Below are 25,411 nucleotides of genomic sequence, written 5' to 3' on the forward strand. Positions count from 1 at the left end.
ATTTTCATAAATATGTTACCTTGAGACAACCCTATAAACACAATCACTGTATCATTTATGTAATAGTCAAGATTTACATTTTTATGATGATTTTAGTATAATGGTGTGTCAGAATAGAATATGTAATAATTGATTGCTTGTCCCTGCTGCAATGATCAACATTTTGATGCTGAAATATTACCCTGGATTTATGGAAGCTATTTTATGAAAGAATATTCGCTATAAGTTTCATTTTTTCTTAATATAAAAGAATATTTGGCAGCTTTGCCATTACCTCTGTCAGCCCAGTGATGTGAAAGTTATAAATATTTCAAGCAGTTTAAATAAAAATATTTAAATTTTATTTGCATTGTTTAGAAATCACTAAAAATTGTATAAACAGGTTACTTGTAGCAAGGGAAATGGACTTTTATATAGCTTTTTTGAATTCTGTACTTTGCAACCCTTTCTGTTTAAAAATAGTCATAATAAATATAATATTAAATTTAAAGTATTTAATTTAGTTTTGTAGTGTGTTACTGCCATATAATTTTAGAACATATATATGTATATACACATGCATGTAATTGTGTAAATATATTATTTGAGCTACTGTCTACCATTCAGTATGGTTAGGGTTAGAGTTTTCATTATATGTGATGCATCCATTAACTAAATCACTTCTGCACTTAATGCCTAAAATTTACCCTGCATTAATTTTTAATCATTTATATTTTATAGTAAAATGTTATTTCCATTGTCCTTCAAGATAGAACTGAGGACATGGAAGGGATCTAAAATATTATTTCATAATCACTAAACTTTATAACTAAGGAAACTAAAGCTTGGTGAGTACTGGTGATTCCTCTGAGGTTACAAAATTAGAAATGAAAGCAAGATGAGAGCCCAAGTCCCCTAAGCCAACCTTTCTTCTACAGTGAGCAACGTTTTATTCTTTTAATTAGATTGTAAATTCTTGGAAGTAGAAGATCAAGTATTGATTCCTTTCTTCTTTTTTCATCACTATCTATTTCTGTCTCCACAGACAGCTAGAATTTGACTCTAGCACAAACAGAGAAACAAACAGACCACATCAAACCATAACCAGATCAAGACCCTCTTTATAACAATTCTAACACAAAATGGAAAATTCATCACTCACACCTACTGGCCACAAGTAAGACTGTTTTGTCCACTGGCCCCTCATTAGATTTAGGACATGCTATCAGCTGGCATGCCAGTGTCGAGGAGAAACATTTACAAAAATTAGATGAACGGCTTTTTGATAGGGGAGCTTAAATAATAACATGCTTAGGTCAGTCTAGCTTATTTAATGGCAAAGCATATATAACTTATAAATAGAACTTGAAGTATGTTCTTGTTCTATAGACCCTGAATAATTTTCTGCTTGCACATTAGAGAAACGCCAGCTGAAAGAAACTCAGAGTTACAAGTGTGGGTTTCAGCAGCCTCCAGACTCTTTAGGATGCCACAGAGCTTTTATTCTTGATGACTTAAAATGAATCACCAAAAGGTATCACAGAAATAAATAGCTACATTACCTGCAATTAGTCCATAAGGACAACTGGGTATTACTAATGAGCTTTAGCCTCTGTGTTCAGTAGTAAATGTCCACACAGCTTGGGACCGTTTTTTGTCATTGTGCATTTCATCTCTATATTTCATTTAGTTGTATGAAGGTAGGTATTTCTTTTCCTAACTGTATGTTGTTTTTTGATTGTATTTCTTGACCGTTGGTTTTAAAGTGGGGTATGCCTTGCCAGTACACACAACTAATTAATGGCAGGGTTGGGACAAAGACCTGGTGACTTGGTTCTCAAACTTGTACTGCTTTTTCTACTCAGAATTTGTTTTATCTTTTGGGCTATTATTTGAGATGACTTTGAGTGGAAAGATAGGGATACCTTTGAAGAAGTGTATATTGGAGAACAAATTAAAAAGATTTGAGGACGTTTCGTCTGGAGACAAGATTTAGGTTTCAAGGACTAACTTTCTGTCATCAGGTAGCAACGTGTTCTCAGATTCTCTCTATGCAGACTTTATTTGGCTTACTGATAAACCTGAAAAACTCATTTATTTATCAAATGAATCTTCACCTGTGCATTGGCTAAGTACTGTAGATAAATTATTCTGTTAGTTTGCTAAAACAATGCTGGAAAGCAAGCACTATTACTCCATTTTATAGTTGAGGAAAACAGTCTGTAAAGAGCTTCTACAACATGGTGAATTTCACATATCTACTTCATGACAGAGATGGGATTCAAATCCGTTACATCTTAGGGCCTCTTCCTCTGAGCCATTATGCTATGCTGACTTGTAAATGATGTTTACAGCCCTGTCCAGCACTGAGATGGGATTCCAAATATATGAAAGGTCCTTGCACAGAGCTTCAGAGGGCAGAAGTGGAATCTTTAGCAGGAAACAGAGTCTTCTAAGAAGGGAATTGTTCATCTTGGAAGCTCGTAGCTCATGACCTTGGTGATGTGCAGATCAAGAGAAATGAGTGTATCTGGAATCTAGTAAGAGGGATGACTGTGCTGGGGAAATACTACTCACAGTTTGTTCTGGTCTTCTCCTGCCTCCCCGTAATTTCTTTTCTTATGTAAGTTTTAGCTTTGCCTGACAGTCGGACACCTTTTCTTTTTCTTTATTATTTATTATTATTATTATTTATTATTATTATTATTTTTTGAGACGGAGTCTCGCTCTGTCTCCAGGCTGGAGTGCAATGGCGCGATCCTGGCTCACTGCAACCTCTACCTCCTGGGTTCAAGCAATTATCTAATTTTTGTATTTTTAGTAGAGATGGGGTTTCACCATGTTGGCCAGGATGGTCTTGATCTCTTGACCTTGTGATCCGCCCGCCTAGGCCTCCCAAAGTGTTGGGATTACAGGCGTGAGCCACTGCGCCTGGCCTTTTCTTTATTATTTCTTTAATTTGTCGGCAATTAATGTCCTCCAGGTTGTGGCCTCTCCCAGAATACTTTATATTTTAAAAAGAACAGATCACAGGAGTATAATTTTATGGGACAGGTGGCCTCCTATACATGACTTCCCATGCTTTCATCCTAACATCAAAATGTGTCAGAGGGGAAATAATTGCACCTGTGAGAAATGCAATGGACTTGTCAAAATACATGTATAATATATAGATCCACATACATTATATACGTATATATGTTTCTATGTGCTTTTTTTGTGACAAGAAAAAATCACAACTTCACGTAATATTAAATGAAATGAGATAAAGTGCTAACTTCAAGAGACCTGCCACTATACTTCCAAGTTATCTGTCCAGTCTCTGGTTACATCTCTGATTTGCATCTTATATGAATGTTACAGCAGGCCAACCTCTACCTGATGAAGAATAAATAATAAATGAAGTGAAGGCTTGCCAGCTAAATATGATATTTTCCATCCCTTTATGTTTGGGCTTGAAATAATCCTCCTGAGGTTTTCTGGAAGTTATTGTTCCTCATAGGTTGTTGGTTCCTGGTGTAGGCTGCACTATATATATAATAGCACCTATGCTTTCTTGAATAAAAATAGGTTAGCTTAACAGTTACTTTATAATCCTGAGAAAAACGAAATCATGCCACATGTTAAAGGCTGACATTTGAAATGCCAAGGTCTCATTATTTGGAAGGGAGAAAATTATCACAAAAAAGATAATGATTCAGTCTAGGTACAGATAAGTAGGCAGTCTTCAAAAATTAGCGAAGAAAATACAATCATATGAATTCAAGAAAAGAGAATTTATTTTAATTGGTGTGCAATACCACCAAAATGATGGCTGAGTATAAATAAAAACATTAAAAGCTTTGAGCTTTGCAGATTGTCTTATACCTGAGTGAACACAGCTTAAAAAATTTCATGATTTCATGGAATAGTTATTACACATCTCCAACTGCTAAAAAAGGTGATCTCAATTTCTCTGCAAGCTTGTAAATCAATAACCCATAAAAATCTATGGAAAATAGAAAAGATAACCATAAAACCCTCTAAATTTGGTTTTGCTCATAACAAGTTTTGATTTTCAGATGCAAACAAACACAAAGAAGGAGTCAACATGTTTGTAAATTTAGACTGGAAGGCAAAGTCTCTATGAAAATTAAATAACCTCATGAAACCATGCAGAATAGCCACAGGCCTCCTGGGAATCAAATATCTAGACATAAATTTGTTAAAGTAAAGAAAGGCCTGAATTGCTTTACATCTCTAAGCCCATATCTTTCTCAAATGAGAGAAAATGAAAAGAAATTTGGAGGTTAGTTTTTTTCCTCCCATAGAAACCATCAGAAACCCAAAAGCTTTTTAGGAGGCAAAAAAAGTAAAGAAAAAGCTGCATTTAAATGATATGGGCTTCTGCCATCACCTACTAATAATACTGAAAAACCAAACCAGGAATGCTTTGAAAAAATAGACATTTCTGAAGAAGATACAAAATAAACATTACTCAGGGGTCACTGAGGATTAATTGTCTTGCTTTTTGTGATGCCTGAATTTTTTAGTTTATTTGTGTGTTACTTTCATAGTGATGGAGTCTCATTATGTTGCCCAGGCTGGAGTGCAGTGGCTATTCATGGGTGTGGTTACAGCCTACTATAGCTCAGAGATCCCCAACCGGGCCACAAAGCAGGAGGTGAGTGGTGGACCAGTGAGAAGCTTTATCTGTATTTACAGCTGCTCCCCATTGCTGGCATTACCGCCTGAGCTCTGCCTCCAGTCAGATCAACAGTGGCATTAGATTCTCATAGGAGCACGAACCCTATTATGAACTGCTCAGGCGATGGATCTAGTTTATGTGCTTCTTATGAGAATCTAATGCCTGATGATCTGTCACTGTTTCCCATCATCCCCCGATGGGATTGTGTAGTTGCAGGGAAACAAGCTCAGGGCTCCCACTAATCCTACATTATGGTGAGTTGTATAATTATTTCATTATGTATCACAACATAATAGTAATGAAAATAAAGTACACAATAAGTGTTATGTGCTTGAATCGTCTTGAAACCATCCCCCCACCCTGGTTTATGGAAAAACTGTCTTTCACAAAACCGGTCCCTGGCACCAAAAAGGTTGGGGAACACTGCAATAGCTTCTAACTATTCCTGGACTCAAATGATTCTCCTGCCTCAGCCTCCTGAGAAGCGGGGACTGTATCAGCTCTGTTGCCTGAATTTTCTAAGCCTTAATTATCAACGTGCAGAGAAGGCTGATGTGCAAGTGAAGCACGCTGCCCCTTGCAGGGCATATTCTGAGGCACTGGCAAGGATTACTGCCCTCAAATTCTTGTATGATCTGGATGCCTGACATTGTGTTGGTAGCAGGGGACAAAGCCATTTATTTCTCGGTGAGAGTTGGGGCTTCAAAGGCAAAAAACCTCCAGAGAGGTGGCATTGTGGCTGAAATTCACACTGAGGCAATGCAATTGAATACTCAACCCATTTTCGAAAAAAACTGCCTGTTGGCATGTACATGTTGGGTTGAAGTGGGGATAGCATGAGGAGAAGAAAGGAATGGGGTAGTAAAAAGCAACCTCACCTATTTGACAGTCCAGCTAAATCAATGTCACTATATATATATGTATGATATATATATAAGTATGATACATATATATACAGTAAAATATACACATTAATTTATATATGTGTATGGTTCAGGTTCTTCCCTGTCTCCCCCCTCTTTCTTCCCTTCCTTTCTAATGCCTGCAGCACTCACAGAACATCAATAGAAGAACTACACAAAACTATACAACCAGCAAATAATGTCACGGTCACTATCTCCTTCATGGGAACACTCAACCTTGGATCAAATACATGCCTCAATTACATCTTTCATTTAAAAGTGAACCTCTCCTACTGGCATACTACCTCAAATAGCATCAAAGCAAAATGAAACACAGGCAGCATTTAACAACGCTGGTAACCATGGAAACATATCATTAAAGAATATATAAACAGGAATGAATAATTAGATGAGAAATTTATGTCTACATTTATCTTTTTGCAAGACCCAGGAAAGGAAGCTCTCTTTTACTTCTCACCTCAATTTGGATACTTCCTCTTTAGTCTGTCTTCTAATTGAAAAATATGAGAATTCATAAACTGGGAATTTTAATATTATCTAGCTCAATAGACAAAGTTCTTTGTAGGCAAGAGACTAAAGAATATTGCATGCTCATTGTTGTCTAGATATGACACTTAAGCAGCCAAGAGGTTTGCTTCAGGGATGTGAAGTACACAGGGAAATCTGGCTTACATCATGGGGAGAAAGGGACAGCAATTATTAACTGTTAACAATGGAAAACATAAGTTGCCTAATCTACTGGGAGGTAATCTAATAGTGGGAAGATCGAGGGGAGAATCTGGGTCTTATAAATTATTTAAATTGTATTGTCAGGTAGGCAGGATCACCTGTGCAGGTCATCCAATGTCATACCTTTGCACATAGCACAGTTCCAGATAAACTCTATGGTGGGCTAAGTTGGTCACTAACTTAAAAACTGGAAATAGCTTTTGAGACATATGCCTGGGGTTGTGCATCAGAATCACCTGGTTGAAGGGGGACAATAGAAAAATACAGTTTTTAGTATCCCACTCAACTCTAGGAATCTAATATTTTAAATGTTTTTCTAAGTGACTGTGATGCAGTTGGTTACTAGACTGGTGTTTAAGAGCCACTAACCTAGGCCAACTTCCTCATTGGAAGTCCAACAGAAGCAGAAACGAAGGCCTAGAGCAATTTTGGTAGATTGAGTTGTGGGTCTCAATTTTTCCCCTCCTTGTTGCAACGTCATCTCCACCCCTTTGTCTTGGCTTTGTAGTGGGCAGAAGAATCTACCCTTTGCTCTTGGGCTTGATTGTGTGGCTTGCTTTGGCTAATAGAATGTTAGAAACGATGGTATGAGCAGAGGCTTAAAATGTGCTTATATGGTTTGGCTTTCTCTCTTGGAATCCTGCATTTTGCCATAAAAAGAACCTGCATCAGGTAATCATTGGACAAAGAAGAGCAAAAGATCCGTGAAATACACTTGGACCTCTCTGCAGCTTGGAGGTAAGCCAAGCCCAGTCGAGATTACTCTCAACTAGTCAAATTTGAGCCAACATATTTATTTGGTAAGCCACTGAGTTTTAGAGTGGTTTGTTACACAGTATTATTGCAGCAGTAGCTGGCTAATAAAAAATTGCGTGATTTATTAAAAACTGAGTCAGCTTTGGAACTAGAAGTTAAGTTTCCTGAATCTCAGACCCAACCTTTTTCTCCTGCTTCGTGATGCCTATTTTCCTTTGCTTCCTTTCCTTGACAGAATTAAGCACAGATGTCCATTGCCTTCAAAAGGTACTTCTGGTTGGCCTACATTTCCTATATTTCTGTCAAATTTTCTCATTAGACCTTACCTTTCCCTATATCTTATTCTTATAGAATTCTGCTTTCACCTTTCAAAGAAGACTAAGAAAGCTCAAATAAACGAATTTTTACAATTCTATTCAGAGGTAACGATGTACTTAGTTAAACACTTCTAGATAAAATTTCTTCCGCGTATGACCTAGGGCTGACTGGAGACTCAATGCCAAATGATAAGAATTTAAGTATGATACATAGGAATTGATGGGGAAAATATTTTTGGGTGAGTGTCTTTAGTGCTTCTCAAATTACATCTAATCTAAATACTATAGGGCCTGGGCTGCTTTCAGACATTCCTCATGCAAATAATTTAGAAACTCTCTGCCTGACATGGCCAAATAAATAAATACACTATAAATATAGGCCACTAAGAGAAATGTTCAGATGGTATTGCTATTTTGTTCCTTTCTGTGGAAAAATTTTTCACATGGAAGCAAATCTTCAGAGAAAACACATTTCTCCAGAAAATGTAGGTGTTTTGTTAAAGATAAAAAATATTTTCAGTTCCTTGACCTTACTTTGCCTGTAATTTCATGGTGAAGATTTTGTATTTATTTGGGGTTAGCATACATTTTTACCAGGTAAATGAGTAATATTGGGATGATTTTGCAATATCAAGAAGAGAAACAAAGAATAGAAGAGAAAAAAGTCATCATTATTAGTATAAGTAATCAAGTCATGTTCAGTGTTAATTTATTGTACATGATTCTCTCGTCTGTTTAGAGAAATCTATTCACTTGCTGCTCCCTTGATTGTCATGTTTGAAAGAAGCAGTTAGTAGGCTAAGAACTTGGAACTTCCATGAAGACACCTCTGAGCACAGAAATTAATGAGCCTAAAAAATCTATTGGAAACCTGCAACTTTCTTCAAAAATTCTATTGATCCTAAACTCAACTCAAGCACAAAAGTTGTTTACAATTGTGAACTTAGAACACATGCACACATACCTAGCAAAATGTTCATCGGTTTCATAATCACTGGTTTTTAAAATTGTAAAACAGCTATGCCAAAATATTCTCATGTCAAATGTTATTGGTCTGAGCTTCATGTCAAACCAATATTTAATTTGATTGATTGATTTGACAAATCTGTATCGAGCTGCTTTTTGCAATGCATTTTGATGGCGGTGCATTTTGAAAGCAGATTAACTAGAAGTGGTATACAATTTAAGTACCTTATAGTCTGTAGCTTTTCCTGGTAAATAGTTTGTGCTAGAATATATGCTCCTTGAAGACAGGCGATGTCTATTTTGTTCACTCCTGTATCTCCAACGTGTAGCACAGTGCCTTACATACAGTCACGAAATAAATATTTGTTGAATGAGTATGAATGACAAATACAATTTGAGAGTAAATAATAAAGGTATCCACTAACTTAAGAAGACTATGGACACTATTGCAAAGGTTTCAAGCTTGAATGGCCATGGTGCAGTTTATGGAGTCACTACATGACAATAACATTGTGGGTGCTATTTTTTGCTTTGAGTGTTAGAAGCAGTAAATGCCTCCTGGTAGGCCTAATAGCAAAAAGAAAAGGGGTTGTTGCAATAGTGACAATCATGTAAAGAGAAGGAGTTGTAAAAGAGTCTTAGCCTGTGGTCTTGTGAATCCTGAAGTCCATAGAAAGGCGTTAGGGGCCCATGGGCCGTCTTTGAGCATGTGGCTGTGGACAATCTTTTTTGTCTCTCAGTTCAGCCAGCTCCTGGTTTTGTCCCTTGAGAGTAGGACTAATCACACCAAAGAGATATTTCTTTTTGGTAAGCTGCCTTTGGAAACCATATAGGCCATTGATAGCTTTGAGATGGGAAACATTTCAATGCCAAGTGAAACTTGAATTGGATGGGAAGTCTTGGTGTTCTCTGCACAGATGGAAGACCTGTGAAGCTGGCACTGCCTCAGCCTCTGCTACTTCACTGAAGAAAGATGCTCCACATGTCATGCTTTCTGCACGGGCCTGTGTTGGTGTCAACAGCTCTTCCAACAATCCCAAAAGAGGTCTTTCTACTGCTGTGAAAGTCTTCAGCTTCTTTGTAGCCAAGAGCTTGAATTAGTGCCTTTTCAGTAGATCTTTGTCAAGATACAAGAGCACATCATGAGGTTCTTTCCTTTTAGAGAAGTTTGTTGACAATCCAGAGAAGAGATTTAGATGTGATTTAGTTTGGTTAATTCTTTACAATTGTTTAAGAGAAAAGAAAACTTCTTAGAATAATTTGATGGTGAGAAATTCCAGGACTAGCTCTGTAATGGCTGATATCTTAGGCACATAAATTAAACAAATCTTTTGATTGAAAATGCTGGAGTTACTATTAGAGATCCTGCCGAAAAACTGTAAGCTTTTTTTTTTTTTTTTTGCCAAGCAGCTACTCTAAATGAGGTGACTGAAGTCAAATAATAATATGGATTTTCCAACACTGAAGGTGAGACTGACGAAGACTTGAGAGTTTCTGGGGACAAAAATGTACAGACACTTGGCAAGTGGCTTATCTCTTATGAAGGTCACTTTTTGTTCAGACAGCCTTAAAATGGAAACAAATTGCTGACATAGATAGCGTTGATGATATAAGCCTAACAAAGATGACCTCATTTACTCGAGGACAAAGGAAATGACGTATTATAAATTTTAGTTGAAAATTTTGGTAATTCTTGATTCATGCTGACCCATCTGAGATATTGTGTAGTATTGGAGCTCTAACTCCATTTGCTAGTAGAGACTTTGTGAATCAGGATTTTACCTGTTATTGACATTAAGATGAAATGTTGAAATTGATGCAATATGAAATATTTCAATTCCTTGATCTAGAAAAGCTACAAAAGCCTTTTCACAAGAATGAGAAAACCATAATTTTCTGTAAATGCTGTTCTGGTATTCTGACTATGTATAGGAGATCAATTTCCAATCCAATGAGATAAAAAGTAAGCACACATTTCCTGTGTGTGTGTGTTTATGACTATTGTTCTAGGTGGATGCTTGTAAATGAATTAGATTCTCAGAGGGGTCTATAACTCAAAAACATAAAAATAAAGAAAAAAAGAACCATTAAGGTAGGGGATGAGCTGATCAGGCAGCATGCCCCTGTTTAGTGGGGTTCCTCTGCACTTGTTTTGTGGGAGTTCTGTGATACAATTAGCTGTTACCTTTTCTCACTTCACTTTGCTGAGCACTGCAGACTGGGGTTGGCTCTGTAATTCACATTACATGAGTTAAAGACACACACATGAAAACTTTTGTGCCTCAGAATGTGGCTGAAAGTGAATGCAGCAGGACAGGACAGGGGAGTGGAAGATGGAGGAAGCTTGCTTGCTTGTTTTCCTCATGTTATTAAAACTAGCCCTGGATGTAAGGAGCAGGGAGAGGTGGACTAGAGTTTAATATATAGTTCTTCTTGTAATAAAATTAGTGTAGGACCAATATATAAATACTATAGGGCAGCTGTTTCAAAAATAGCTTAGTCTCAGCCCGACTAGGTACTTTCTATTTTGCTAATTACTTCAGGATTGTGGTGAGGTCTCCAGGTGTTCTCAAGGAGAATGGCTGATTACAGATGCCTGGATATCGGGTTGCAGAGGCATTGCGTGCAAGTACAGTCATGACAAGTTATTTTCAACCCTCTCTAGCTCTGAAGAGGTGACACTATTATAGAATAACATGTGCAAACACTTATTCAAAGTGATATATCCCAGTGTGAGCTGTCATATAGTATAGTGCTTTATGCCTTTCTTTTCCTTGCTGGGTTGATGATATGAAAAATGCTCCTAATGCAATTGAAAGGTTCTTGAGTTCACCAAAGCAAAGGTCCATTCTTTTGCATCTGAGAGTTTGTAAGTCAACCATGTATAAGAGTAAATATAGACGTGTTCTCAAATTTTTACATTCTGAAATTTTCCATTTCCTGTTAAGAAGAATAACCAACTAAAATGGTATGGATTTTACATGGTTGAAAAGGAAGATACACAGTATAGTAACTTCTGGCAAAGGTGGTGAAAATAGTGTCTATCTATTTAACCTTAATGGATGCCTACAAAAGTGCATGAAAATACAGTCTCTAGTCTGTGATGTTTGGGGACATTCTTGAAGTCATCAGTGAAATTGCTAGGGTGGATTGGGTAGTGGGGCATGTATATCTTTAAAGATGGCATAGACTTGGCACTCTCTGGCAGGGTTTAAAAACCCCCTTCTGATTTAGGACAGAACAAGGTTTAGGGATTCGAATGTATACATTTGAATCAAGATCAAGGAGAAGCTGGTTAGCAGCAGGAAATATATAATGGGTGAGTGAATGGTTTAGTGTGCTGATGTTGGGGCTTGATAGAGGGTGTTAATTTATAGAATTTATCTGCAGGAAGTGATTTCTAATTATGTTGCTTCTTTTTCCCTCAAAATTTGTGACATCATTTTTGGATGTGCCTAAGATTTTGGGTAAGATTTTAGTGCTAAAATGGGCTTTAAGAATAAACCTTCTCAAACACTTTATTCCAGCCATCCTCACTTTCCAGTTGAAGCTCTGCTAGAGACTAACTTGCCCTAAGTTCAATATCTAGTTAGTATTAGAACTTATGCCAAATCAGACCTGACTTCTAGACAAGAGCTCTTTTCCCTTATGCCAGGTTACATCCAATCAAGAAAAAGGGAATACAAAGAGAACTATTTTTTATCTTTTATTAATGCATAATAGTAAAACATTCATTTTATTTCTTTTTATATCACAAACATGAATGCATTGGTAAGTGGAGATTATTTTCTTAGTCTGAGGTAAATAAAATAGGGATATTAATGCTCTCTGAAAGCTAAAGGAAACAGAAAAAATTTTTTCGCAGCAGATGGATAATGTGCTGACATAACAAGATTGGAAGGAGGCATGTCTCACACATGAGCGTAAAAACTGAGTTATAACGCTTGTGAACCACAACATGGTCAGACAAAATTTTTATTTACGAAACTTCCAAGGTCTTACTTTGTCTTAGATTATGCTGACATTGGATCTATTATTTTCTTAGTTCAATGTAGAAAACAGGATAGGTACTCGTATACATTTGTTTAATGAATAATTAAATTAAGTCAAGCATTCGCTGGGGACCTAGTATATACCAGGCCTGCTGAATATTTTCCAGTCTTCGAGATTCACAACTCCTTTCCCACCTCTCTTAAATCCTTTATAAAAGCCTCTGAAATCCTTATAAAAAGTCCTCTTTGTATAAAAAAGCAAATAGCCCATATTATTTTCTTATTTTTCCCATCTGGTATTTCTAAACAACTATTTAGTTACATGTTCATCAGCCATTACTGCTGTTTGTATGTTCCAGATTCTCTTAGGAAAGTCTTAAAATTATCAGAGAAGTAATAGGTTGTTTTGGGATTAAAGGTTTGTCTACCTGGAGATCAACATTTGTTTTTTCATTTTAAAATAATCACAGAACTGAAGTATAATGGGACTAATTTAAATTTTTTTTAATAGAAGGTAAATTGATCTCCAGATAGAACCATGTGAGTTGCTGGAAATTGTGTATGATAAACCTGACACTTTAATATCTAACAAAGATGACATATAATATAGAGAGACAAAAAACTAGGGGCCAAGATATGGTAGTGAAAATGTGGGGGGGAAAAAACAGGAAAAAAACAGGAAGCTTCAGAAGGCTGTTGATGATTATTTCTTACTTTACAGTTAGTGCCTTAGAATATCTTATTCTGGTTGATTCAAAAGGTTCGTATTCAATTAAATTAAAACATCTTGAAATACAAGGAAAAAGCTCCACATAGTCTGGAGAAAAGAAAACATGGAGGAGAAAGTTGGCTTTTGTAGTTATTTTCAAATATTTATAACAATTTCATTGGAAATGGGTTTCGTGTGGTTCACGTGGAGTCACCGGAAACAATGGGGTGGAAGTTTTAAGGGAGGAGAAATTCACTTTAAGTGAGGAAAACAGTTTAATAGTTAGCAAACTGGATGTTATTTTTGTGGGGGTTAAGTGAGCTCTTCATTTTGGATATATGTCAGCAGAAACTTATTGACAGCTTGTTGGGGGAGGGTAAAGCAAGAACAGATTCATGTCTTATAAATGAGATTGAACTAATAAATCCAAAATTCTTCTTATAAGTTAAAGAAATTATGACTTTCTTCTTGGCATCTGATTGACCTTTGGTATGACTTCTTGCTGCCATTTTGAATAATAAATGAGAAACAAGATCTGAAATTTGATATTGGTTAAGTGTTTCAAATAGTAAATAGTAAAGAAATACATCTGATCTTTGCAGTTTTCCTTTATTATGTAATCAATATTACTTCTAGCATCTGTTTTTTACAGGTTGTAGATCAATAAGAATCTATGAAAATACAATGTTCATATTTTAAGAATCCTACTATTATAGTAGCATGCCTGGAAAAGTAGTTCCTGGGATCTCTAAAATTTATATTGAGTTGTAAAACTGAAGTATGGGCCACGGGTTAACAACCTTGAATTTTGCCCCTAGAATTAGTCTTAGAAAATCTACTTTGTTATGAATACATTATTATTCAGTAGCTTCCTTCTGATTGATATGCCCAGAGCTACCTTTTTCTGCAGTCTTTTAAGCACGAATCTTTCATTTTGGCTCTAAAAATGAGATGGGTTTCTCCTCCCTAGTTGGGACATCAATTTTTACCTGCCAATACAGTTTGATGAGCTTGCTTATGCTCTGTTCCCTTCCTCCACCAAGCCAGAACATGTAGTCAGCAATCATGGCACTCCTAAGAACAAGGACAGATTAAAAAAAAAAAACCACAAATGTATAGGACAGAAGGAAAACCATAACAGGCACTATATACAAATACTGAGGAAGATGATTTTAGTGTATAAATTTGTCTAGACTAATATTAAGCAAAACACAAAGCACATTTTAGAATGTTGAAAGTAGGGTTTTTTTTGGGGGGGTAGATAAACCAAAACTATAAAAGAGAAGCAATAAGCTATTTGTCTTCTAGGTGCTTTTTAAATTTGTATAGTATAAGAATATTTAAAGATTATGAGAGAACGTTTTGTTTTGGTTGGCCTATATTAAGCTTCAAAGCCCTTACAGAGTAACACAGATTTTAGGAACTTTTAGGTCTTCAAACCTAGCATAGCATATATAGCTAACTATTAGATTGGTATTTAAGCATATCTCAGACTTTACCTGAGTTAAGTATTATTCACCTCTTATTAGTCTCCTGAAAACAGAAAATAAAAAAATCTCCAATTCAAGGAAGAATCCTCTCCCCGCAGATTTGTATATAAGGCATAGCAGCTATAAACTTACTCTGTTGAAATAATTTAAATGTTTAGATTCTTCTTCAGGACAGACAAAAATTAGGACTCTAAAAAATCAGTGGTGGAAACAAATACCACCAACTGGAGGATTATTCAGCTCTCTCTCTCTCTCTCTCTCTCTCTCTATTTATATATATATATATATATAAACATGTAGTATTGGAAAGAAGCTGCCCACTGACATTTCAAAATAAATGACAATAATTTAAGAATAGCTAATATTTTAAGAATCCTTTTATATTTTCCAAAGCTCTTAATGATAAGACAAAGAGAGGTAGGAGGTTTTGATGTTGTGTGAATATGAATGGGACAGAAACAAGTTATAAAAATCATAGACTGTAGAGGGACAAAAGTGCATTTCAAATGTTTGCATTTTGATAGAAGCACATGGAAACATTTTCTTTTCATAACAACCTAAAAAGAAAGTTTACTCGACATGGAGGTGCCTGTTATTTAATAGAAATTCATTTAATAAATTCTGAATTTAAGAAATAGATGGAAAATATAGAAATTTTACTTTCAAGGACAACACGCCCTATATTTATAGGAGTTGGGTACACTTAGGTGACAATTTGGCCTGCACTCTGATTCCTTCTACCATTAGCATTTGGATTTACAAATATGGTTCAACAAACATTGCTTAAGAAGTATACCAGCCACTAGTTAAATCAAGGGTGGGCAAACTTTTCCTGTAAAGGGTCGATAGTAACTATTTTAAGTTTTGTGGGCCATGTGGTTTCACAACTACTCAACTTTGCTTTGCAGAAGCAGCTATAGACAATACATAAACCAATTAGTGTGGCTGTCTTCCAATAAGATTTTATTAACAAAAAACAGATTGGGGTAGTTTAACTCTAAAATAAAATTAGTAGGTTCATCAAGCCATGGTGGGCATTTATATAATTGTCAATCAATAGTCCAATGCCAGCTGGGCGCATTGGCTCACGCCTGTAATCCCAGCACTTTGGGAGGCTGAGGCGGGTGGATCACGAGGTCAGGAGATTGAGACCATCCTGGCTAACACGGTGAAACCCTGTCTCTACTAAAAAAAACAAAAAATTACCCGGGTGTGGTGGCGGGCACCTTGTAGTCCCAGCTACTTGGGAGGCTGAGGCAGGAGGATGGTGTGAACCCAGGAGGTGGAGCTTGCAGTGAGCCGAGATCGCGCCACTGCACTCCAGCCTGGGCAACAGAGCAAGACTCTGTCTCAAAAAAAAAAAAAAAAAAAAAATAGTCCAATGCCAGTGTGTACACATTTCAGCCACAGGGCCCTTTAGATATTTCAATCTGCTATTTTCTCTTCAAAGGACAACATAACATGCACTAATATTACTGAGCAGAGTCCAGTAACTAAACTTGACAACTTGAAACATGCAAAAAATGTAAAAGATAATTCTGGATCATAGACACAGTGGCTTGAGTCAAGTAAAAGCTAAATTGATAAGAATTTTTATAATGTTAGTTATTGTCATTTTTGGATTAGGACAATTGTGAAAGAGAAGGAGGTAGATCACCCCAGTGGGTTTCTAAGGCTTTCTTGATTTTTTAATGCTTTTGGTAATTTGGTTTTGTGTTCACCATTGTAAAATTAGAATTTTTAGCATTTTTATTAATGTTTTGCAAAAGTTGCTTTTTCTGTAATAATATATTGTCACATTGTTTGCTACATTCTTAAGTGTGCTTTTTCACCTGGGGGCTCAAGTCTTTTTTTAAAGGAACACAACTCTCCAAATTTATATTGAAACCATGAAGAATTAAGATGCATTGAAATTCCTTACCTGCCATACCTCAGTGAAGCATAAGTATTATAAGAGCAAAAGGATATTAAAATTAAATAACAAAAAAATGATTTCCTAAAGCTCCATATTAGCTGAGATATATTTCATAGGTATGATGTATTTCTTTCAATACCTGGCATGTATTCATAGAGGTGTGTTCATGTTTGGAACACAATTCAGATTGTAGTTGCTCCAAGCCCCTTTTTCTTCCCAGTGGAAATGGCAGCTGTGCTTTTACTACGTGCCTTCCTTTGTCTAGTTCTCTATTGTAACTCTGCCTTACTGCTCAGCCCTCATGAATCAGTGAAAATTAGTGAAATGATATGAAAAGTGCATGGAAATAACATTATGTCATGCAATATTTGTGAGGCAAGAGCCATGGGCTTTTCATCATGCTGAATTTATAAAAGGCAAGATAATTAATTGATCAACCCATTGAGCATCCATAAGGAGTCAAGTACCATATGAGATCCTGGTTCCGGCAGACTCATTCCATGAATCAAATGTAAACAGTAACCCATCATTCTTTCTATTCTCCTTCAGGTATCTCTCTACCATTAGAACAATATCTAGGTGCTAGTCAATGTGATTCAATGTTGCTTCCAACTATTTTCATTTCATTGTCATGATTCTATTCATCTTATTTTCATTAATGTACTGAATGCTGTACCTGCATGGAGCTATAAGATCATGTTAGGCAAACCCTTTTAACTGACAATTGGTGGCTTAACATCTGCTAATTTTGAGCCTTTATGAAGTGATAAGCACCATGTTAAGCACTTTATGGAGCAGAGTGTAAACCTGACCCACCCACTTCTGCACTAGATCTCATCCGATTGTGCCTACTCGTGGAAACTGCTCCACCAAGTCTCTCACTCTTCTAGTTTCTTTTCTCTCTTTCCATTTCTCATTTTCTCCTGGAGCTTTTCTGCCAGCATACACAAATGCTGTTGTTTCTTCCTTTTAAAACAAAACAAAATACCCCAAAATCTTCTCTTGCACTATGTCCTCCATTCCAATTATCACGTGAATTCTTCCCTTCACTATTAAAAAGCAAACTGGAAAACCTCACACTCTTGAAAAAGCTGTGTGCATTCTCTACTTGTAATTTTTCTCTTCCTGTTGTCTGTGCGACTCACTCCAGCAGGGCTATCATTCCCACCACGTCACTGAAACTGCTCTTGTCAGTACCACTAATAGTTTCCGTATTGCCCAATGTAATGGTTCAATTTTCAGTCTTCATTTTCTATACATTCTCAGGTGCAAGTCATACGATAGCTCATGCCGTCATCTAGTGTACACTCTCCCACTTGGCTTCCACTGTGCCATTTTTTTTTTTTTTTGAGACGGAGTCTCGCTCTGTCTCCCGGGCTGGAGTGCGGTGGCGCAATCTCGGCTCACTGCAAGCTCCACCTCCCGGGTTCATGCCATTCTCCTGCCTCAGCCTCCCAAGCAGCTGGGACTACAGGCGCCCGCCACCATGCCCAGCTAATTTTTTGTATTTTTAGTAGAAATGGGGTTTCACCGGGTTAGCCAGGATGGTCTCGATCTCCTGACTTCGTGATCCACCCGCCTCGGCCTCCCAAAGTGCTGGGATTACAGGCGTAAGCCACCACGCCCGGCCCACTGTGCCATTATTTCTGGTTTTCCTCCTATCTTTCTGGTTGCTCTTTTCATCCTCCCTTGCAGTTATCTTCCCAGCATTATCATCTGGTCCCTAATCTCTCACCTGGGTTACTGCAACGGCCTCCAAACTGGGCTCCCTGCTTCTCCATCAGTTTATTCTCAACACAATAGTCAGAGTGATCCCATTAAAATTAGGATGCTAGAGCAGGTCAGTCCTGTGCTTAAAACTGCAAAGCTTCGTGTCTCTCTCAGATTAAAAAACTAACCTCTTTATAGTGGCATTTAAGTCCTATATCATCTGGACACATGTTGCTTCTCTGACCTCATTTTCAACTACCTTCTTCTTAGCTCCCTTTGCTCCAGACAGGGTCCATCCTTCTGTCCCTCACAAAGAATGGCCATACTATTGCTTTTGGGATTTTGCACACGACAGTCCTTCTCCTGAAATGCTCTTTCCCTAGACATTCTTATGACTCTCTTGCTCACCTCCTTCGATCTTTGTATGTGTCATTTTCTCAGTGAGAACTACCCTGACCAGATTCCAACACTATCCATACCCTCACTTGTTGTACTTTTTCCATACTACTTATCACCATTCAACATAAAGTTTATTTTGTTTGTATTAGTTTTGGTGGTGTTTATTGCTGTCTTCCCTTACTGCAGGGTCAGCAGATTATGGTCTGTGGGTCCCATCTGGTCTGCTCCATGTGTTTATAAATGATGTGTTAATGGAACACAGCAATGCTCATTCATTTGTGCACTGCTTACACATTGTCTATGACTGCTTTTGTGCAACAATGGCAGAGGTGAGCAGTTACAAAAGAAATCCTATGTTTCACAAAGCCAAAAATACTTACTATCTGGCTCTACTGCAATGTAAGATCCCCAAGGGCAGAGATTTTTGTCTGTTTTATTCACTGTTGTATCCCCTGTGCCTAGAACGGTGCCTGGCATGGTAGTCACACAATAAATATTTGTTGAATTAACAACAACACATTATCTTATTTACTTATATAAATTCAAAAAAATAAATTCGATGTTACAAAGAGCCTGAGACTAACAGAATTACATAGCTTACTAGGATTCTAGCAGAAGCAGTCTGGCCTTAGAGCTATCTCACTGTCCATATTTAAAAGAATGCTTTTGTAGTGAAAGTGGCATGGTAATGGAGCGACAGAATGGGCTTTGTGAGTCTAATTTGTCCAATGCAAAATTTAGCTCATATGAGAGCTTAATGAATGCTAATGGATGCTGATGTATTTATGGCATAAATTGAAGAGGAAAGGTATTGGGAAACACATTGGCCTAATGCGTTGTATCTAAAATTATGTTTTACATGATGTCTTCAGTCATATGTCAGCAGTTATTGCTTCCCTGCAAGGAAATGTTCACATTTTATTTACTTAATACATCTGTTAAGTATAAAAGGGCCAGAATCTGGTTTTTAAATATCTACACATATAAAATAAAATGTTTTTATGTTATGAACTCAGCTTATTGTGAATCAAATTTTGTTCCTATAGAATGGCAAATACACAATAAAATAATGTGACATGTTATTATTCATCAAATAGGTACCAGTTTTATTTTCCAGTTTTATTTATTTATTTGTAATTAATATCACAAAAGGATTATGAGTACAAGCACATTTATGTTAGGTGCTTTTACAGATGGGATATTTCTAAACAGACTGTGCAATTCTAAGAGTATGAGAAAATACTATTGACATTTCTCAAGGCCTATGTTCAGATTCAAAATTTATAACATTTCTACTCAGTGTGGCCACATGGTGGTGTAAAACAATAAGATATGGTTCAACAAAAAAAATCACAGCACACAATCAGCTGTGTGGTCTCATTGGGCTGAATGGCTGAGACCTTGAAAAGTCATTCCGTTCATCACCTTGCCTTTAGGCAGGATCACACTTAAACCTTTCGAATGAGACTGATGAGAATCTATTCTGTTTTAAAGACCTCCACAGAAGGACATTGCTCTGCTTTCCTCACTGATTCCAGAGTTTCAGAGCCATAAATAGCATCTTCTGCTGTTTTAGTCTGCTGGCTTTAGTTCTCTCTCCAGTGTTAATGCAACCCAACTACGCCATATTCTCTGAATAGAAGTCTAAATATCCTAACAATAATTTATTAATCTTCTTTTCCCTATGTTAATTAATTAATCCCAGTTGCTTCCGTCTTTCTTCAAGTGTCCTCTTTTTTTTTTTTTTTTTTTTTGCGTCAGTTTTGTGGTTGCCTTTCCAATTTATTTAAGTTTCTCTTTTTCTTCCTTCTACAATTGGAAATTGAACTCTCTCAAGAGTCTAGGGATAATCTGTGATCTTTATATGCATCTATTTCATTTATGTAATTGTATAGTACTTCTTAGAGGTATGTGTATGAGATCTAACTACAGAATTCTTTTGTATTATCGATATGTTTAGGAGGTTGTTTCCTTTCTCCTATACTTAAAAAAGCTCAAGAACATACGTATATACATTGTTAATTTTAGATGAATTAATATTGATGCAGAGTGTATTTTTCTTTTGAATATAAATACACACTAATATTAAAGATGATGTTCTTATGGGGAGAAGAGTGGAACTAGTAAATTCATTCAAGCCAACACACACACACACACACACACACTCACACACACACACACAAAGCATCTTCATCTAGGCTCACATATTTTCCACACAGCAGCCAGTCACAATGTTCTTTCCAAAAATGTAAAGGAAAATTGTCTCAAAACCTAAGCTCCTATGGTAGCCTACAATTCTTAACAGGCTGTTTTCCTCTTCAACACATTTTCCATAACCCTCCAGTCAGGCCCCCACCCCCACCCCCTGGCCCCGCCCTGCTATTCCTAAACCAGAACCTTGTCCTTTTTCTAAATAAGCTTCACATTTTGTCATTACCTGTGTTTACTTGCTTATTGCCTCCTTTCTCTAGTCCTGTGCTGTCCAATATGGGAACAACTAGCCATCTGTGGTTATTTGTACTTAAATGAATTAAAATTACAATTTTAAATTTAGTTTCTTGGGTACACAAGCATATTTCAGGTGCTCGGTAGCCCCAGGTGGCTAGTGGATACCATCCTCAATGGCACAGAATATCTTCATCATCTCTGGAAGTTCTATCTGACAACGCTGATCTAGACTGTAAGCTACAGGAGCCTACCATTACAGTGCCTCCTACAACACCTAGTAATGGTTGTTGCTCAGTAATTTTTTAATAAACACTTTGCCTATTTAAGTGATCAGTAATTCATATCTGCTGTGTTTGGGCTTTCCTTCGGTTATCCATCTTCCTTCCACCTTACTGCCTGCCTCTAGTCATTTGACAATCATTCATAAGGAGACTCAGCTTTGATAATGCTCTGGGTTCTGGTGTTTCAGTAGTTGGTGGTCATTGAAGAAGTTTTTTGGTCTCTGGACTTTTGTAACAAGCCTTCTTCTATGCCTAATTGCCTGATTCTAATATCTGGAAATTTTTCCTGAGACTGAGTCTCTACCTATTGCAGCCCAAATCAAGTTTATAGGTTCCTGCCTTGATTATAATTCCAGATTCTGATGATTATTGGAGTTCTAGCCATGCTCCTGCAAGACTATCAAGTAATTGATGGGAATTTTTCTTGAGGTTTACTGCCTTCCTGCTAGTCTGAAATTTCAAATATTGCCTGTTCCTAGATTCTCAATTGTTAACAACAAAAAACAACAGTACTACTACTGCTATTTGTAACAGCAGCTGATATTTACTGAGAGCTTACTTACCATGTACATAGCAAGTGCTTTTACATCTCATTTAATTCCTAAAACCAAGCTATAACTTGAAGAAGCTGAGGTTTAAGAAAGTTAATTTTCTAAAAAGTAGATGGCAGAGTTAGGATTCAACTAGATATATGGGGCGCCTGAGGCTAATTTCATGTCAAGCTGTTGACTGTTGGTGTACTCTCTAAAAACTATATTCACTGTGGTTGATTAAACTGTGTGTAATGCTATTGCCTGGTGATGCCTGGTCCTCCTCCCTTATCCCCCATGCATGCTTGTCTCACTAGCAGACATGTCCTATTCTTAGTTCTGGCTTATTAATATGACATGGTCAATTTTTTCTTTTCTGGCTGTGTCAAGAGAGGTGTTATTAAACCTATAGAAAATATATGCCTGATTGAAGAGGAATGGATAAATAGAACTCATTTCAGATATTTTTATGAAGTTTTGTTTTATTTTTGATTTCTTTTTCTGTGTGGAGCCCAAAAATCAGCAAATGTTTCTTGTTTTATTATAATAGGCAAGATTTGGAGTCATGGCAACATGCAAAAGTATGAAGACATGATGCTGATCTCTATGAGCTTCCAATTGGGCTATCAATATGACATCCATATTTAGCATATTTGACATGCCAAAATATCAGGCATTTTATATCCACAAAGAACCATGCAAATGTTAAGTACATTATGTTAACTAAGAAGTACAGATCATAAGTGCTATAGAATTTTAAAGAGGAAAACGATTACTTTTTACTGTAATGGAATTTTCAGTGCTGAGACCTGAAGAATGGCTAGCATTATTTTAAAATAGTAATGAAGAAAAGGTAGCAGGTTTTTTATTTGGCTGGGGAGCAGGGACATATCACATGCTAGGGAATTGAAAGTAGAGGTATTAATGCAGAATCTTAGTAGAAGCAGAGGGTTTGTGTAGAGGAAGAAAGGGGGAAAAAGCTAGAAAATTATGTTGGGGACAGATTATGATAAACCTTGGATTTCCGGCAGATGAATTTAAACTTTATTCTATAGATGCAAGGGACAGTTGAAGAGTTTTTGGAGGGAGGTAGCATGGGAACTTCTGGTTTAAAAATCTCAGCCATTGCTAGTCTGGATTTAATATGGGAAGGAGGTCTTACCTGGCCACAACCTGCCAGGCTTGTGTTTAATAGGGACAGTGATACTCTCTGGCTATATTGGGAACAATCCAGGGTTATCTCTATTTTGCTTTTTAGATATGGGTTTATAAGTGGTGTCCTTAATGTCTGGACCCCATTTGATCTCTGGAATGAAGAGGATTGTCTTACCATGTTCATAGCTAAGCGCTCAGTAAATATTGATTGGCTGCTGTTACAAATAGTAATAGTAGTATTACTGTTGTTGTTTGTTGTTGGGTCCTGATAGGGACATATGGATATAGGAAGGGATCTAAATACATATAAGTACTGGACTTGTATTTGCATATTTCATGAGTTTCTCTGTTCCACAAAGATGAGGATACTAAGACGAGTCAGCCATTCCTATCATTAAGGTCTAATGAGGAAGGAAATATAATTATATAACAATGAGTAAAGTGGATAAATCAATATGTGTACTAATGCAGCTGATAGGGTTGGTGGTATTCAGGGAGGGGCACCTGGGTCAGCTTAAAATGATGAGTAGGAGTTGGCCAAGCAAAGGAAGCCTAAGCCCGAGAAGGGCATTCTAGGCTTAGCACACAGCTTGAACACAGGTGCAGAAGTTAGAAGCAGGAGGAAGAGCAGGAAACTCCAAAAGTACCATCTTGCTGCATTTTGAGCAGGGGAGGTAAGGCAGAGGAAAGGCATGAAGAAGCCTGGATTTCATCCTGTGGGTAATGGCGAACTGTTATACGGTTTTAAATAGAAAGTGGCATGGGCAGTTCTGTGGTTGAGAGAGAGAACCTTGATAACACTTTAGAGGATGTATTTGAGTGAGAAGACTGGAGGTGGGAGGTGACTGCAGGAATTCTGGGGGGCAGCAGACAAGTCTAAACTATGGCAGTGACTATAAGAAAATAGGAAATTGAGATAATGACACCATTCCTAAGGACAAAGTCAACTAACAAGGAATATGAGGAGAAGGCATTTATGACCTTAAATACGGTATATTCCAGGCCCTGTGTGATTTAGTCTCAGACTAGGGTGGGCTTTCATAGAGGAAGAGGCATTGAAGAAGTTATTGTTCCTATTAATAGTCCTATTAATCTTTTGAGGAAAGGAAAATCTAAAACTGACTTCTTTCCTTTTCCAGATGAATGAACTAATATCTGATGCTCAAGGAAACCATAAATGATAAAACGATAATGGGCTCGGCCTGAAGCCAACTGTGTAACTCTTCGGTAGACACTCACTGGTAATCACAGGCCAGCAGTCGAATAATCTGTTGCTCTGATTCTCTGGAGTGTTGATGGTGCCTGGTAAACCTTAGAGAATCTTCCTTAGAACTCATTTTTCAACAGCTCCTCCTGGAGCATCCCCACAGGGAATTTTCCTACCAGTGACCTGTCTCCTGCCCCACCATATCCTGGGTCACTCTCCCATAATGGACAGTCAAGCATCAATTCTTGGAACGTTTCCCTACCAGCAGAGGGAACCCTCACCTTCAGGTATGAATGGAAATCCAGAATGTATGGTTCTTCAATCTTGAACATGGATCCTGAAACTTTATTTAATGTTTTATGGGATCAAAGGAAAGGAAACAATTAGGAAAAACTGAAAAATGTCATATTAGGTCATGCTGAAAGGGGACAAAAGCTAGAGGAGAGTCTGGCTGTACAAAAATAGGCAATCCTGAATTTAACTTCGCTTTCAGTTCTTCACAGCAGCAGTTTCTGGAGCCAATATAAAATGTAAAGCAGTTGGAAATAAGAGTACTTAGAGCAGAAAATAAACCCATTCACAGCAGAGAAACAGCTTACAGAGAAAGTAGCCAGAACTAACTGTCTTGTTACTCTCTAGAAGTAAAGAAATCAAAGCACAATCTCAAGGCTTGTAGCAAGTCGAGGGGTGTGCTTCGCACTCCATCTCCTGATCTCTGCTTGGGTAGGAAAAAAATCCCTCAGAATATATAGAGATTATACAGCCTGATAAAATATCCTGATTATTTAGCAGATAGTGCAACTCAACCGCAGTCATAAACTCAGATGCCTATTTCTCAAGAGCCTGAGACCTGAAGGCAAAGAGGGAGAGAGTGAAGAAAACAGTTATTAGCCAGAATAGGCAGGCCCTGATATGGTAAACTGATTATTTGAAACTTGGAGCCCATTTTCTAATAGAACCAAAGTATCTTATACACTGTGGTGAGGTTGTCAAGGCAGCCTACAAACATCTGTTTAAACCAAAGTTTACTGAAATGATACACATTTATCAGTTATGCAATGTTTTGCCAATGAAATAAAACTAAATAAAAGGGTAAAGTGACTTAAAACATCTGAATTTTTAAGCTGAGTAGAATCAGGTTTCCTTTTCGGTGTTTCTCAACTGCAGTCACTCTTGTAAATTTTAGGTAGCTATACTGTGTATTATGGTAGCTATACT

General features: G+C 37.1%; 1 protein-coding gene and 1 non-coding gene across 3 annotated transcripts in view; both read right to left on the minus strand.

The window, feature by feature from the left end:
- The window catches only part of SPATA16 (spermatogenesis associated 16), a 252,692-nt gene that overhangs the window by 74,488 nt on the left and 152,793 nt on the right, over positions 1-25,411 (minus strand). For both annotated transcript variants that reach the window (XM_054483031.1, XM_054483032.1), the window contains exon 5: positions 14,048-14,132. In XM_054483031.1, the coding sequence (XP_054339006.1) occupies positions 14,048-14,132 (85 nt within the window). The remainder of the gene's footprint in view (positions 1-14,047; positions 14,133-25,411) is intronic.
- On the minus strand, positions 12,220-12,320 carry LOC129034463 (small nucleolar RNA U13). The gene has a single exon (XR_008501937.1). It is a non-coding gene; the product is annotated as a small nucleolar RNA U13 (small nucleolar RNA).

Source organism: Pongo pygmaeus, chromosome 2 (assembly GCF_028885625.2).
Source record: "Pongo pygmaeus isolate AG05252 chromosome 2, NHGRI_mPonPyg2-v2.0_pri, whole genome shotgun sequence".
Lineage (NCBI taxonomy): Eukaryota > Metazoa > Chordata > Mammalia > Primates > Hominidae > Pongo > Pongo pygmaeus.